Below are 17,220 nucleotides of genomic sequence, written 5' to 3'. Positions count from 1 at the left end.
TTTTTTTTTTTTTTTTTCACTGACCCTCTACCAAACATGATACCCTTCTCCAGGGACTGCTCCATCCTGATAACATAGTTAAAGTGTGAGAGACATAACATAGTTAAAGTGAGAGAGACAGTGTTTCGATATCCTCACTTCTGAGGGGCATTCTGCCTGTACTTCTTGCAACACATACTTGTTCTTTTGTCCGGCCCTGGTACTTTTAATATTCTCCTCTAGCACCATAGATTGCATACATCACTTCTGTGACAATCTTCCTTATTTATTGTCCAACTTCCACATGCGCATATGAGGCTATTAAAATGCCATGGCTTGGATCCGGCACATCTTGGTCCTCACACTGATAACTTTGCTCTTGAACACTTTAAAGTTGTCTTGTACAGCAGATTTGCCTAATGCAACACATTTATTTCTTGCTGCTTCCATGAGTGTTGATTGTGGATCCAAGCTAAATGAAGTCTTTGACAACTTCAAATCTTTTCTCGATTTATCATGATGTTATGTATTGGTCCAGCTGTGAGGATTTTTGTTATCTTTACATTGAGGTGCAATCCGTACTGAAAGCTGTGGTCTTTGATCTTCATCAGTATTTTAAGTCCCTTCACTTTTAGCAAGCAATGTTGTGTCATCTGCGTAGCATAGTCAGTAAAACACAAGTAAGCATCTTTGTCTGGTGGCTTCTGAATTTGGCTTGCATTTCTGGCAGTTCTCTGTTGATGTACTGTTGCAAACCATTTGAAGTATCTTCAGTAAAATTGTACTTGCATGTGATATTAATGATATTGGAATGGGCCCAAGTATGGATCAGTTGGCCTGGTAGCTGTCTTCCTAATTTCTTGGCATAGATGAGTGAGCGCCTCAGTGCTGTATCAACTTATTGAAAGATTTCAATTGTATTCTGTCAACTCCTGTAGCCTTGTTTTTCACCAATGCCTTCAGTGCAGCTTGGATACCTTCCTTTAGTATGCGTCAGTTCTTGATCATATAGCACTCTTTGAAATGGTTGAACATTGAGGAAACAGTTACTCTGTTTATTCCTTTCATCTTTACTACTTTCTACATCATTCAGTATTTTGTCCATGTTGTTAAGTTGTTAAATGAGGTTGATTCTGTTCTGACTTATAGTGACCCTATAAAGGGTTTCTGAGGAGCAGTTGGTGGGTGTGAAACACCAACCTTATGGTTAGCAGTCTAATGCTTATCCAAAAGATTAACACCAGGACTCCATTTTACCCATAGAATTCTTTAATACTACAAGTCAAGGCGTAAATATTTTCTTCAGTTTTTTAAGTTTGAGAAATGCTGCATGCGTTCTTCCCTTTTTTGTTTTCAAACTCCAAGACTTTGCACTTTTCATTGTAAAATACTCTGTCTTCTCAAGCTGCCCTTGGAAATTTTTTGTTCAGCTCTTTTACATCTTCATTCTTCCATTCCCTTTAGCTTCTCTAAGCTCAAGAGCAAGATTGATTTTGGTCTTTTCTTTCTTTCCTGTCTTTTTAGTGACCTTTTGCTTCTTCCTGTATGATGTTCTTGATGTAATCCCACAACTTTCTGGTCTTTAGTCATTAAGTCTAATGCATGAGATATGTTCTTGAGCTGGTCTCTAAATTCAGTTGGGATTACGTTCAAGGTTATTTCTTGGCTCTTGTGGATTTGTTCTCATTTTCTTCAGCTTCATGTTGAACTTCTATATGAGCAGTTGATGGTCCATTCTAGAGTCTGGCCCTGGTTGGCTCATGATATTGAATTTTTCCACTTTCTCTTCACACAGATGTATTCAATTTGATTCCTGTGTATTCCATCTGTTAAGTTTGTATGCATAGTCAACTTTTATGTTGTCAAAAAAGGTATTTACAATGAATTAGTAGTAAGTCAGTTAGGTACTGCTCCCATATTACCCTTACATGCATGCCTTTTTCTTCTTATTTATCAGTCTGTACTGTAATACTCCAAGTCCTACTGTGGCACTACAGGATAAGCACAGGGCTGCTAACTATAAGGTCAGAAGTTGAAACCTACCAGCTGCTCCTTGGAAACTCTATAGAAGGTCATTCTTAGTCGGAACTAACTTGGTAGCACTTAGCAGCAGCAGCACAATGTATCTGGAATGTGCACTTACCTGACTCTCCCACCACACAAGGTGTCTTTGAGGAATAACTGTTATTTCTCTATTCAGTGCTTGTCAGTGTCTGCAGCTTAATAAGGACTGAAAAATTGCTGAACATGAATAAATTCTTGACAGTCTGTGAGGCTCTTACATTTTAACAATGAGATAAATCAATTACAGTTACTTGTTCTGCCAATTATTATATCCCAGCCTTCATTACATTCTCACATTGTCACACACAGACACACATTCCCACTTTTGCATTTTGAAGAGAAGAATATATATTTTAGAGGAGATATAAATTGAAGCACTTAACAACAGTAGTGTTGTTAATATAATATTCTGGGGAATTCAGTGGCTCTCTAGGATACACACTAGCCTCTGAACCACAAGGTCTGTGTTTCGAGCCTACCACTGGTTCTGTGGAATAAAGGTGAGACTTTCTGCTCCCACAAAGATTTAAAGCCTTGGAAACTCAGGATCGCTTAGAATCAGAACTGACTTGATGGCACTTAACAACAATAATATATATTCTTATTAGTAATCTTCGATGTATCTTATAGGCTGTTAACAAGTTGGCAGAAATAATGAATCGAAAAGATTTTAAAATTGATAGAAAGAAAGCCAATACACAAGATTTAAGAAAGAAGGAAAAGGAAAATCGGAAGCTACAACTGGAACTCAACCAAGAAAGAGAGAAATTCAACCAGATGGTAGTGAAACATCAGAAGGAACTGAATGACATGCAGGCGGTAAGGTTTGAGATAGTGTACATAAAGTATAAAATGTATATTTTAGTTCATATTGTTTACCAAGTAATTTGACCATTATTGCTCTGTTATAAGCCAGGACCTTGAAAAACTGTAATGGCATTCTGCTGCCTAATAGCCACTATAGCTCAAATAACTTTTGCCCATTAGCTACTACTTGCATAGAAGTCTCACATTCAGATTAAAATTAAGATGTGACTACTTAGATAAGTCGTGGTGTGGCGCTGTAGGACAAGCACTAGTCCACAAGATCTGTTTGAACAACAAGGCTGGCAGTTCAAAGCTATCAGCCGCTCCTCAGAAACCCTACATAGTGAGTGGCAACTGACTCAGCAGCACTTAATAACAACAACAGAAGAAACGTTGACTATAGTTAGGGTAGAGCCTTTGAAATATCATGACTTATTGTTTAATCAAGACTCAACTTTTCTGAAATCAAAGTATCAAACTTAATATTTTGATACTTACTGGTTTATTAATAGCATAAAATTGACAGCACCGTCTCTGATTAGATAGACTTAGATACCAACATTGACGTCATCATTTATGGCTTTTCCATCCAGAATTGTTTATTTTACTTTTAAAGCTATTTCATTTGGAGCCAGGTAAGCATTTACTGTGTTTTAATAAGATTTTTAATGCCCTGTACTTTTTAAAAAAATTCTTTAAAGCAAAAAGAAAAGGTGGTTACCCAATGATCATTCATTATTTGAAGCAGAAAATAGGCACTTTTATAATGTATTGTTAGCATCAACATTTGGGAAGTTTTGCTAAATTTTTATTAGCAATTCAGATTAATTCTTAATGTTGGAAATTATCTGATTTTGTTATCTTGATTATTTTTCAAAAATAGCAATTGGTAGAAGAATGTGCACATAAGAATGAGCTTCAGATGCAATTGGCTAGCAAAGAAAGTGATATTGAGCAATTGCGTGCCAAACTTTTGGACCTTTCAGATTCTACAAGTGTTGCTAGTTTTCCCAGTGCTGATGAAACTGATGGAAACCTTCCAGGTGAGAATATCTCTTTTATTTCATTCAAGTGTGCTAACATGTCATGAAAAGTCATCTGTTTCTTTCTGTTAGTTTTCTACCTCTTTTTCTGATAGCTAAGGCCCAGTGATAATTACATACTTACTACAATTGATAGGAAAAAAGTCAATTATATAAAGTAATCTTGGACTCTTAAACTAAATTTAGGAAATTCTACTTTAAAACAAACCAGAAAAGGTTTATGAACCTGTATTGAGTAGCCTGATGCTATGGGTGCTAGTCAGAGTTGCTTTAATATCTCTCATTGTGTAAAGAAAAGTGTACATGTCTTAAAGCAGTTCTTTAAGGTTTTATATATTCTCATGCTAAAACTAAGAACCGTACTTAGTAATCATATATGTAAATACATTTATAATCATATATGTATATGGTTGTTGTTGTTAAGTGTCGTCGTGTTGGTTCCTGACTCACAGTGACCATGTGTAGGGTTTCTGAGGTGTGGCTGGTGAGCTTGAACCACTGACCTTGAGGTTCAAACAGACCTTGTAATCCAGCACATTAACCCACAGCGCCACACCAAAACTCTTGTGTATATAGAAGCCTATCCTATGTATATGGAAGCCTATCTAATGTAGGGGACTGTGGTTTGAGCCTACCCGCTACTCCACGAGAGAAAGATGAGGCTTTCTGCTCCGCTAGGGTTTGAAAACCCTCGCATACCCTATACAGAGTTGCTATGAGTCAGAACCGACTTAACAGCACTTAACAACAACCACCTAATGTTAAATGATAAAATTTAATCAGACTTTAATAAGTTTGCAATAAAGTGGTAAACTTGAAAATAGATTTTGATTAGCTATTTTCCGAATAAGCACTTAACAACAACCACCTAATGTTAAATGATAAAATTTAATCAGACTTTAATAAGTTTGCAATATAGTGGTAAACTTGAAAATAGATTTTGATTAGCTATTTTCCGAATAAGTACATGAAGAAAAATGTTTATGAAGCAGCATGCCTGATATTAAAAGTATTTTATTTCAATATATATTACTTGCTTTCTGAGAATTTTATTTATCAGAAAGTTGATAATCAATTAGAAAATTATGTTTTCTTGGTCAAGCAAGTGGGGCTCAATGCAGAGTAATCCCTGCCTTTAGTCTTTTGTTCATTCTCTACCCTAAACTCAGGTATCTGGGAAGGCAAAGAATATTTCCTATTACAGTGGTCAAAGGATTTCTTGTATTTTTTTTCTTTTAGGCTCTCATAAATCTTCTGGTAGATATCCTTATCTTATATCCTTATAAGAGTATTTTAGGAATGTTTGACTATATTCTCTCAACTGTTGAACTGAAATTTTAGTTTAAATTCCCTTTTCCTTAGCCTTATTACAATATTTTTTTGTTGAATACTGTCAAAGTCATTTCTGATTCATCATGACCCCATGTGACAGAGTAGAACTTCCCCCTAGGGTTTTCTTAGCTGTAATCATTACAGAAGCAGATAACCAGGTCTCCTTCAGCATCTTTGGGTGATTTCAAACCTTCCATTCAGTTAGCAGTCAAGTGCTTAACCACAGCATCACCAGGATTCCTTTCAGTGTTGTTGTTGAGTGCTGTCCATGGGTTCCTACTTACAGCAACCTGGTGTAAAACTTTGCTTATTATAATGTCTTGATTTTCTGTTTTTAAAGATTTTAGAGACTTACCAATCGCTATTGGTAAATATTGTTCGTTGTTGCTAAATGCAGTCAAGTCAGTTCTGAGTCATAGCAACCTTGTATGGGGTTCCCAAGGAGCGGCTGGGCTGGTGGGAGTGAACCACCAACCTTGTGGTTAGCAATCTAGTGTTGAGCCTATAGCACCACACCAGGACTCCAGTTGAGGGAACCTGTAGAGAATAGAAAAGTGGTGAATTTTATCCTCCTTCCTGGATAACTCAGGAAGGCTAACAGCAAAGGATTGTTTTGGCAGGCTTAAGGATGTATTTAGATATCATAAACTTACTTAAGAAGAAACAAATCTTAGAAGTGCAGTCAAAATGGCCCTTAAAACTGAGGATGTACTTTGGACATGTTATCAGGAGGCACCAGTCCTTAGAAAATGCATCAGGCTTGGTTAAGTAGAAGGTCAGAGGAAAGATGGATTGACACATGGCTTTAACAATGAGCTTTAAACATAGCAACAATAGTGAGGATGGTTCCAGACCAAGCAGTGTTTGATTCTGTTGTGCATAGGTTGCTATGTGTTACAATTGACTTGACAACACCTAACAACTATAGGTAAGAGTCAGTCAGCAAAGATATTTTTAAATATTTCTATTGACTCCATTCTGAGTTTATATTACATAGAATAACTGTATCTTAAGGGATTTTGTTTTTGAAGTTTTCAAAGTCCAAACCAATTGAGACAAAAATGTATTGGTGGCCTTTCTCTATTGCTGTAAAATGAGACCAGTGAAGTATCTCTTTCCCTGTCAGGTTCTTAATCTTGAAATTTTACAAAAGATCTCTGCAAATCCTTTGAATTTCATATTGAAGGCAGAAATTTATGGATAATCTTTCAGTGTGTTTTTTGGTGGTTTTTTTTTTGTTTTTTTTTTACTTCTCTCTATATCAGGTATTTTGCTAGTAAATTGAAAGTTGATGTTAAATGTACCATTTACTAGATGCTTTAAAATACTTCCTAGCATATAAAGGTAAGGTTTTGCAATCCTAATTCAGAGCAATTATTAAAGTGATTAGATGTTTGTTCTTTTTATGAGTGTCTGAAAGGTTTCTTGAAGGTAATGACTAATGATTAATTTTCACTTCATTTAGAAAAGTAGTACCCAATTTAGAACAGGGTCCCATTGAAGCAGCTCTGTTACAAGTTCCTGTCAAAGGCAGAAAACTTGCAGGACCCAGAAAAATAGGAATCCTGTCAAGTTCTGCCTCTTACAAGTTTCACTGTATAAAGAAATGGATATATACATTAACTTACATCTAAGGAGCGCTGGTGCGGGAGAAAGATGAGGCTTTCTACTCCCGTAAGGATTTATACCCTCGGAAACCCTGTACAGGGTCGCTATGGGTCAGAACCGACTCGAAGGCACTTAACAACAAGGAGCGCTAGTAGCGTAGTGGTTACGAATCGGGCTGCAAATCTCATGGTCAACATTTCAAAACTACCAGTTGTTCCATGAGAGAAAGATGAGGCTTTCTGCTCCCGTAAAGATTTACAGCCTCGGAAACCCTGTGCAGGGTCCCTATGAGTCGGAACCGACTCCACAGAACATAACAACAACAACAAGCTAGGAATAAGGAAAAGAAACAAAGAAAGCAAATATATATATATGTATATGTGTGTGTGTGTGTGTGTGTGTGTGTGTGTGTGTGTATTTAATCTGTCATAACTTTTCCGCAGAGTTACTGCTCTGAGGAAATTTCACCAGATGGAAAAACTAAAATTAATTCCTCTACCATTATTGTTTTAAATGAACAAAAACCCACCCTCATGTATCCTCAACACCTTTGAGTGCTAGATTCCTTCACTTACTTTAATTAGCGAAAATATAAAAATCTTTGCTGGTGAAATAACTTTGATACATAAAATTTCTATCATTGAAATTATATAAATCTCAGCTTCACATTGAGATAAATCATAATATAAAACAGTTTATTGAAAACACTGGCACATTAACTCAAATCTAGAGTCAAAAAATAGACTTTTAGCATGCATTCTCATATAGAAATAGTGAGGACGTTATTTTGGCATATACAATTTTGTATAGCTTTCAAGATTTGTCTTTCACATCTTTTGATTTTCAATGAGGAATTTTTGTTGTTGTTATTGTTAAGTGCTGTTGAGTTGGTTTCAACACATAGCAACCCTGTATAGGGTTTCCAAGGAGTGACTGGTGAGCTTGAACCACCGACCTTGTAGTTCAAATGGCTTTGCAGTTTGGCACATTAACCCACAGCGCTATACCAGGACTCCTTATATTTAAATAGACTCAGGAATAGCATCAGGTATTAAGACTGCTTTTCCTTTTAATTGTTAATCATGTTTTCCAGATCACACTTTAAAGTAAGAGTTGCAATTTTTACCACTTACACTAAAATTTCTTAGTGTAATAGCTTTTTTTTTATTTTGTTAGATAAAAATATTTGTGAATGAGCAATATGTGATCAGCAGTCTTTGGCATGCTATTTAAGTGTAAAAGTTGTCTTTGATTTTTAAATTGAGACAGTTACTTACAGAGTGTGACCTTAATTGGTAAATTCAAGACAAAGTACAGTTGCAAAATAAACATTTATCAAGTGCATATTCTGTGTGCTAGATTCCCCGTAGGGTATACATAACAATTGTTTGAAATGGCCTCTCCTTCATAGAACTTAGCACAAACCTATAGCAATTACAAAAACAAAAGTCATGAGAAGAGAGGGATCATTTTGGGCTGAAGTAATTTCATTATTTCCTATACTTGAACAACAATTTAGGTGAAGGAGAATAACACAAGCAAAGGTGTGATGTTAAAAATGGGATAGAAATTGGAACAAAAGACCATTAGCCCCATTTTAATTAACTGCAAAGCTTTTTTGGAAACAGAATAACACAGTACTCTAGGAATATAAACTCTGAAATGATACTGTCTTCATTTAAACCATAAAGCTTGTACAGTTACTAATAGAGTGTCTTTGAGTAAGTCATTCAGCTTGGTAAACCTAAGTCTCTTCATCTGTAAATGGAGGATTATAATAGAACATGCATCATAGGATTGTACATATATGAGGTATTTGAGATTATATGAGATTGCTTATAAAATCCTTGAAAAATAAAAAATGTAAAGTAAATGTTATCTATTTGTTGTAATCTCTCTAAGACTAAACTTTATAGCTTTTAAGTTATGTAGAAGAAGCACTATATATTCCCATTAGGATCATTATTTCAACCATACTATGGCACATTATAACATTCTACTTTAAATTGGTTACTTTCTGTTTTTGTGTGATAGAAAATACTTGAATTGTATAATCATCTCTAACCCGAAAGTACATCTCTAATGGAATATTTCCCCTAGATATTTCTAATAGTCATTAATTACATTTAAACAGTAGTAATGATTGTTGGTAAATGCCTTGATCAAATTAGTCAAGGAATTTCTGGAATGCACAAATGGATTGAAATCTTAGAAGTTGATCAGCTGAATTCTTTAAAAAAAACAACTGGTTTTCAATTTACAGTACCACAAATTTAAAAGTCTGCTTATACATCTTTAGTTTGGAGAAGAATCAAAATTGGACATAGCACTACCATCCAACCAAATTTGAACAATTTTGTTAATATTGTTCAAATTTGATTGGATAACAGATTTGTTAATTTTGTTATGGGTATTTTACCAAAAAGTTTATCAGAATACTGTCCTGAGGAAACAAATAAAATGCTTGTCTCTTATTCTTTATATCTAGTTGATTCTTCCTGCATTCCTTATTTATTTATCTTCTATTCTTGTCTTCTGTGAGTAATAGGACACTTGGATATTTTTGCTTGCTCCTTCTTGTATAAGCCATGGCTCTGATTTGTTCCACTTGCTGCATAATTTTGTTGTTGCTGTTTTTGTTTTGTTTTGTTTTTTGTTTTTATGAATGTTAAATGATACTTAAAGTCATACATATCCCATTTAAGCTGCAATCCATTTCAGTCTTGCCTGGCTTTAAAGGGCATTGTTATTTCATACTTGTATAATTGAGTACTAAATGTTCATTTTATGGGAAAGTGGCTTGAAAGTTTTTCTGCAATATTTGTGGCCATTAAAGTTAATTTGTGTGATTGAAGCATGAAAGAGCAAATTATAGCACTTGTTCGTGTAGCTGTGTTTTAATGCCTGTTGCTGCATGCTATTAGACAATCTGTAATAGTTTTCCCTTTTGTTACATTTTAAGATTGAATACTATGTATATTCTTTTTGTCGTAGAGTCAAGAATTGAAGGTTGGCTTTCAGTACCAAACAGAGGAAATATTAAACGATATGGCTGGAAGAAACAGGTACTACCTATATATGCCTCATTTTTAAAAATTGGTATTTTGTTACATATTTTACTTTTATAAAACTTAAAACTTAAATTAGCTGCTGTCTTATTAACATTGATTTTATATTAAAGACATTATAATCTAGACATACATGGCAAACACTATGCTTATAATTTTGAACCGAGTTATTACTGCTCTTGTAACTTTTTCTCCTTTTTCTCATTTCAGTATGTTGTGGTAAGCAGCAAAAAGATTTTGTTCTATAATGATGAACAAGAAAAGGAACAGTCCAATCCCTCTATGGTGTTGGACATAGAGTAAGTTGCCTTTTATTGAATTGAATCAATTGAGTGCTAACTTAACAATAATCAATTATTTTTAGGCTTTTAATTTTAAAAGACAGCCATTTTTACAATGGTGTTTATGCTATTTAAACTGTTAATGTTTATGTATCTGTTTTTTTCTTAACCAAATTAAATATTAACTTTATATTAAATCTTTTACAAAATGTGAGTAGAGAAAAATATGTATGTTTGTATACTTGATGCATCTATTCTAAATACAAACTTTTGAATCCAAGTATTTAGTGGTTTTTGAGTTCAGAAAGCATCTCAAAAAGTATAGGATTATTTGGCCATTGTTAGAAAGAGATATAAATGTGTCTGTTCTTTTTTTTGTAATACGAAGGAGCTTCATAAAGTTGTGGAAAAATGGAATTAAAAGAGAATTATATTTTTTTATAAACTTTTTCAAAGCCTCGCATAGGTCAGAGAATCGTATAATAAACATTGGTTGGAAGGTTTTGTTTTGTTTTCTTTTTCTTTCTTAAAATTCTTTTTTTTCAAATTGTGAACTGAGTGATAGCTCACGTGGGAGAACACCGGCTTTACACCATCATTTCATTGCAATGATTACGCTCTCCTCCCTGCATATCATTCAACAGTATTTTTTTTTTTTAATTTTTAAAAAAATATTACACAAACTCTTCATCAAGTCTTAAACAAAACAAAGTCAGTACAAGACAAAGTCAAAACTTTATCATTTCTTCCTATCACTTTATCTACCCTGTGTTCAAGTGCAAGTTGCAGAGTCTCTTCTGACATCCATTTTGGTCTTTTATTTTTTTCCAGTCTTTTTTTTGTGTGTGTGTGAACTGAGTGATAGTTTACATGGGAGAAAATCGTCTTTACACTAACATTTCATTGCAATGATTACAATCTCCTTGCATCATCATTCAACAGTATTTGCTTCCATTCCCTCTGTTATTTTGGGGGGAGGGGTTAGTGCATTGTACACAAAAACAGGCAGGGATATATAATCATTTATACATCCAAAGGGCATATTCTGCAAGCCTGACTCTTGGCCGCCAGCTCTCAGTCCCTCTTTTTTTCCATGAATCTAGAGTCCTCAGCTACTCCCTCTCTCCATGTCCCCATCTCTGCTTCCATCTTTGGTGTCACTGCTTCTCTGGATAGGGTCCTGCATTCTGCTTGTGCTCTTCTCCCTTGATGGTCCTAGGATCCTCTGTTTCTGGACTGTAAGATTAACTATACTTCCCTGTTTTTGTAACAAAACTTCTTTTACAGCTGTGTTAGTCATGATAACAGTTACTCACTATTGAATCATAAGAACCTTGTCCACATCTCTTTTCACCAGACCCATCTAGACAAGATGAAAACTATTCAGTGGGGACTCTTATCTTCCCCCACACACTCTTAAACTAAACTCCCTCTTGAAAACTTGTAAGCCAGTCACTTCATGCCTTTATCACCCCCTCATTTTAAGTGGTGGTGTGCTGTGGTGTCGGTTTCGACTCATAATGACCCTACATTGGGTTTCTGAGGCTGTACATTTTTACAGGAGCAGAATGCCTCATCTTTCTCCCGTGGAACCACTGGTAGTTTCAAACTGCTGAACATGAGGTTAGCAGCCTGACTTTTAACCAATACACTACCAGAGTTCATTTCTTATTTTAGGTAGCCAGTGTCTAAGTTGCCCATCTTAGTATTCTTTTTAAAAACATTATTTAAGTACAGCTGCCCATATTTAAGGAGCTTGTAGTCTAGTACTTGGAAAGGTAATACATATGTGCAGCAAAATATAAATCCAAAGCAAACTGCTAAGTGCTGTCTATTCAAGGAAAACATAAACTTAAAATGAATGTCACAAACATTCTCATACCACTCAAATATAAGAGCTTTCTAGATGTTTGAGATTAGATTTTAAATGTGCTGGTCCTTTGGGTTAGCAATTTAAAGTTTAATGCCTAAAATGTTTAATTTAGATAAGAATGTTATTTACCATTTTAACAAAAATAAGATGGCCCATAAATATCAGAAAGCTAAAATATCTTCCTTTGTGTTCTGATTAAATTATAACTATTTTAAAGATGTTACAACAAACAAATAAATGAATGGATAAATGAAGAGTATAAAATAAAATTATTATGGATAATAAAAAAAAAAGAATATCACCATTTCTTTGGAATTAGAATCTTAAATATACCTAAGAATAAACTTAACCAGGAACTTATATATAGTTGAGTACCACATCTTTCTCCCACAAAGCAACTGGTGATTTCAAACCATTGATCTTCCATTTAGGAGCAAAACACTTTACCTACTGTGCCATAAGGGCTCCTAAAATATATATATATTTGTACACTGAAGCCTTTCTTTTCTGATGATCTGGGTCTTTTTCATATTTTAAATTGTGTTTCTTATCTTTTTAAGGTTGATTTATTTGAATTCTGTATATATCCTGTATATGAATTCTATATACATATAATATACAATGCAAATAACCCAACCCCTAACTGTGACTTGCCTATTTATGGTCTTTACAGTGCCTTCTTTTTTTTTTTAAACTATACTAAATACTTTTTTTCAGATTTCAACAGTTTTTCCACTAATGTCATTTTTCTGGTCCAAGACCCCATCTAGCATCTCACATTCCACTTAGCTTTTATAGCACCTGGATCAACGCCAGTCTGTGATATTTTTTCAGTGTGTTGTGGTCTTTCATGGTTTTGACAGTTTCGAAAAGTATGGTCAGCTGTTTTATAGATTTTTTTTTTAATTGCATTTGCTTTGTTTTCTCAGGATTAGATGGAACTATGGTTTTTTGGAAAGAATAAGTGAGGAGGCCTTCTCATTGCATCATATTAGGGGGCACATGACACCACATGATAATCACTGATGATGTTAATGGTGATATTACTCTTAATCACCTGTTTACGGTAGTATCTGTCAAATTTCTCTACAGTCAAGTTTTTTCTGTCCTTACCCATTTGTTAGAAGCAAGTAACTAAGGGGAAGGATATTAAGCTTCATCTTCTAGCTACAGAAATTTCAAATAATTTGTGGACATATGTTAAAGTACTACAGTAAATTCCAAACATTTTATGGGAGATTCTTTGAGGCTCTGTAAATGTTCTTAACAGTGTTTTTTAGTCCAGTTTTTCAGTGTTAAAAATTATAAGTGCCTGTACTCTGTTTAAGAAATTTTTGCTTGCCCAGTGTTTACAAAGGTGGTCTTTGATTTCTTCTGGAAGCTTTATCATTCTAGATGTTATATTTAGGTTACGATTGAGGTCAAATCAGTTTTTGTGTCTGATGAGAGGTAGGGGGTTAAGGTTCTTTTTGTGTGTGTGTTTTTAAAACCCCTATGTGGGTATCTTGTTCTAGTACTGTGTATGTATTGACCCTGAGTCCTCTTACTCACTTACTAGTTTTATAAATTGTTTTTTAATTCCACCAGAGTTTTCTACAATTGTTTCTTTCTTTCTAATCTGTATGTCTTGTATGCTAGTGCAGCTGAAGAACTAAGTTTTATTATTTTTAATTTTTTAATTTAAATATGGCACTGTAGAATAAGCTCTGGACTGCTAACTGCAAGGTCAGCAGTTCAAACGCACCAGTTCCTTCTCAGAAACTATATGCAGGGTCATTATGAGTCAGAACCGACTCACTGACACTTAATAACTACAGAGGTGATTTTGGCTACAGTATTAGGTTGCACAGGTTTTTAGAGATTATAAAAACTATTTCTGTTATTAGTAATTTGTGTTTTCTCTTTTTCTTAGAAAGCCTTGTTAATATTTTCAAAGAACCTCTTTTGACTTTATTTTTTCTGTTGTTGGTAGTTTCCATTTCCTTAAAGTACCAACTTTTCCTCTCAATTACCTACTTTAGGTTTAATTTCCTCTTCTTTTAGATCTTTAACGTAGGAGTTTAGATAATTAATTTTATACTTCTTTAAAATCAAAGTATGAGAAGGACTTCAACAAGTTAGTGGGGAAACCCGCTACTTTTTTTTTTTATATGTAAAGTTTTTATTGTGAATTGAGTGAAAGTTTACAGGGCAGATCAACAGTTTTACATTCAGTAAATCATATACTGTGTTTCATTACAATGATTATAATCCCCTCTGTGTACCATCAGTTAACAGTATTTCTCTCTATTCATTTTAGCTCTTTTTTTTAAAAAAACATTTAGACATATATAATAATTTACAGTAACGCAGGGGGCATTCTGCAAGTCTGCCTCCTGGCCTCCAGCTCTCAGTCCCTCTTTTTCCATAAATCTAGAGTCCTCGTCTGCTCCCTCTCTCCATGTCCCCATTTCTGCCTCCATCTCTGCTGTCTCTGCTTCTCTGGATAAGATCTTGCATTCCGCTTTTGCTCTTCTCCCTTGATAGTATTAGGGTTCTCTGTTTTGGGACTGTAAGATTAACTGCTGCCCCGTTTTGTTTTGTTTTTCCAATTTTTAAAAGGCAGTGTTTATATATTTTGAACAACAAAATAAATAAAACTTACAGAAAAATCAATAAAATGCCAGACTTACTGAATCAGTAGAGACTAGAGGAACTTCTGAGACTTTCACTCTGTACTGAAACCACTCCCAAAAGTCAACCTTCAGCTAAATAACAGATTATGTTCCTTTAATTTATAAAATTCATTTATATGTGACCAAATGGTCAACATTTACCCTAAAGCACAAATAAGAAAGTCATGGGGAAGGCAGAGAAGAAAGATTTACGGAAATGGAATGTTGTTCTTGTTAGCTGCCATCGAGTTGGTACCGACTCACAGCAACCCTATGCACAACAGAATGAAACACTGCCTGATCTTGGGACAACAATCGTTGCTATGTTTGAGCTTACTGATACTGCTGCTGTGCCAGTCCATCTCATTGGGGGTCTTCCTGTTTTTCTCTGACCCTCCACTTTACCAAACATGATATCCTTGTCCAGTGACTGAACTCTTCTGACAATCTGTCCAAAGTATGAAAGACAATGTCTGGTCATCCTGGCTTCCAAAGAGCACACTGGCTATACTTCTTCCCACACAGATGTATTTGTTGTATTGGCAGCCCATGGTACTTTCAATATTCTCCAACACCATAACTCAAATGCATAATTCTTCTACAGTCTTCCTTATGCACTATCCAACTTTGCATGAGCATATCATGGCTTGGGTCAGGCCCTCCATAGTCCTCAAACTGACATCCTTGTTCTTTGACACTTTAAAGAGGTCTTGTGGGAGATTTGCCCAATGCAATACATTGTTTGATTTACTGACTGCTGCTTCCATAAGTGTTGATGGTTGATCCCAGCAAAATGAAGTCTTTGGCAACTTCGATCTTTTCTCCATTTATATGCCTGTTTTTTATTGGTCCAGTGGTGAGGATTTTTGTTTTCTTTACATTGAGGTGCAACCCATACCAAAGACTGTATGTAGTCTTTGACTTTCACCAATAAGTATTTTATGCCCCGTTTTTTTTACAAAACTTCTACCTTTGCAATTGTGACAGTCGCAATTAGTCATGATTAACAAACAATTACTCATTATTAAATCATAAGAATCTTTTTTTTTAAGTTTATATTGTGAATTATAGGATAGTTTACATGCTAGCTTTACATTCATCCATCGTATTTTGTTTAATTGCAATGATTACAATCCCCTCTATGTATCATCAAACAACCAAAGGGTACACCCCGCAAGCCTGCCCCCCACAACCGTCAGCACACAGTCCCTTTCCCTCCCTGAGTCCAGAGTTTCCAGCTGCTCCATCTCTCCACGTCATCGTCTCTGCCTCCATTTCTGGTACCACTGCTTCTCTGGGTAGGGTCCCGCACTCCACTCTTCTCGCTTGATGGTCCCAGGGACTTCCACTCCTGGACTGCAAAATCAGCGTCTCCCCTCCTTTTGTTATAAAACATCTACCTTTACATTTCCAACCCTCTCAGTCAGTCCTGATAGCAATTATTCACCATTGTACCACAAAGAGTCTTATCCCCACCTCCTTTCATCATCCCTGTCCCAACAGATTGGAAACCACTCAGTGGAGATTCTTCCTTCTCATGCACCATTGGAACTAGGCTCCCTCTTGAAAGCTTGTAAACCAGTTATTTCTTGCCTTTGTAGCCCCTGCATTTTAGGTAGACAGTGTCTAAGTAGCCCATCCGTGTCAACCGTGTGAACCGAGGGGGTGGGAGTGATCCTCGTTGTAAAGATTTGTTCCCTCTTTTGAACTACTGCATCCATAAGTATAGGTCAAGGTCATCAAATTGTTTTCCTCATCTTTCTTCTTCTAGTCAAGTTCTGATCATCCAGCCATTGAAGCCATATCAAGTGGATACTGTCTGCAAGTATGGGTGTTCATGTGCATCTCCCCACACTTCTTATCACCTGGACACTTCACTCTCCGCTCTAGTCCTTTGTGGTCATGTCACTGTCTTTGGGCCCAGGAGTCCTCAGGTCTTGCCATACTGCTGGCCAACCAGGTCTCAATCCGGGTTCACAGAATTTCTATTGAACGTGGTTGGACTTAGCTCACAACTTCATTGCTGTTTTTCCCCCACTTCTTGTTATCTTTGACCAATGTGGTCACCAGCCAGACCACATGCCTGCTTGTATATTCCCCTTGAGTCTTAGTCTTGGAAGGGAATTTGCTCTGAGGGGCCCCAACCACTTGCCTCGATGTCTCCCGGGCAAACAGCTTGCTTGTTCTTGTAGTAGTCAATCAGACTGCCATTACTGTTTATGATTTTTCCTGTCAGTCTTTTCTTTCAAGAAGTATCTTCTGTTCTTCTAGCTGCTCCAGGCTGGTCTGCGTGTCCTTTCAAGTGGAAATTTCCCACCTTAGAAGATTCTGGATGTGGTTCAGGATTTCACCTATGGTCTTATACAATACAAAGGTTCCACAGGAAGCCTACTTCACTGGACAAGTTCTAGCCCCATTTTACGTATTACAATTAGTTATAGGCTGAAGATGGACTTACAAGTTTTCTATGGTGAGGTTTCTGGCTATTCCTTTCTCTCCCTTTCAAGTGTC

The 17,220-nt window shown here is 35.7% G+C and overlaps 1 protein-coding gene across 1 annotated transcript in view; it reads left to right on the top strand.

Moving 5' to 3' along the window:
* ROCK1 (Rho-associated, coiled-coil containing protein kinase 1) overlaps positions 1-17,220 on the top strand; it is a 221,691-nt gene that overhangs the window by 193,415 nt on the left and 11,056 nt on the right. The window contains exons 26-29 of the mRNA XM_006867285.1: positions 2,674-2,862; positions 3,734-3,893; positions 9,828-9,898; positions 10,112-10,200. Coding sequence (XP_006867347.1) covers positions 2,674-2,862; positions 3,734-3,893; positions 9,828-9,898; positions 10,112-10,200 — 509 coding nt within the window. The remainder of the gene's footprint in view (positions 1-2,673; positions 2,863-3,733; positions 3,894-9,827; positions 9,899-10,111; positions 10,201-17,220) is intronic.

The sequence above is a fragment of the Chrysochloris asiatica genome, unplaced genomic scaffold (assembly GCF_000296735.1).
Source record: "Chrysochloris asiatica unplaced genomic scaffold, ChrAsi1.0 scaffold00103, whole genome shotgun sequence".
In the NCBI taxonomy this organism is placed as follows: domain Eukaryota; kingdom Metazoa; phylum Chordata; class Mammalia; order Afrosoricida; family Chrysochloridae; genus Chrysochloris; species Chrysochloris asiatica.
This window is presented reverse-complemented; position numbering and strand designations above follow the sequence as displayed.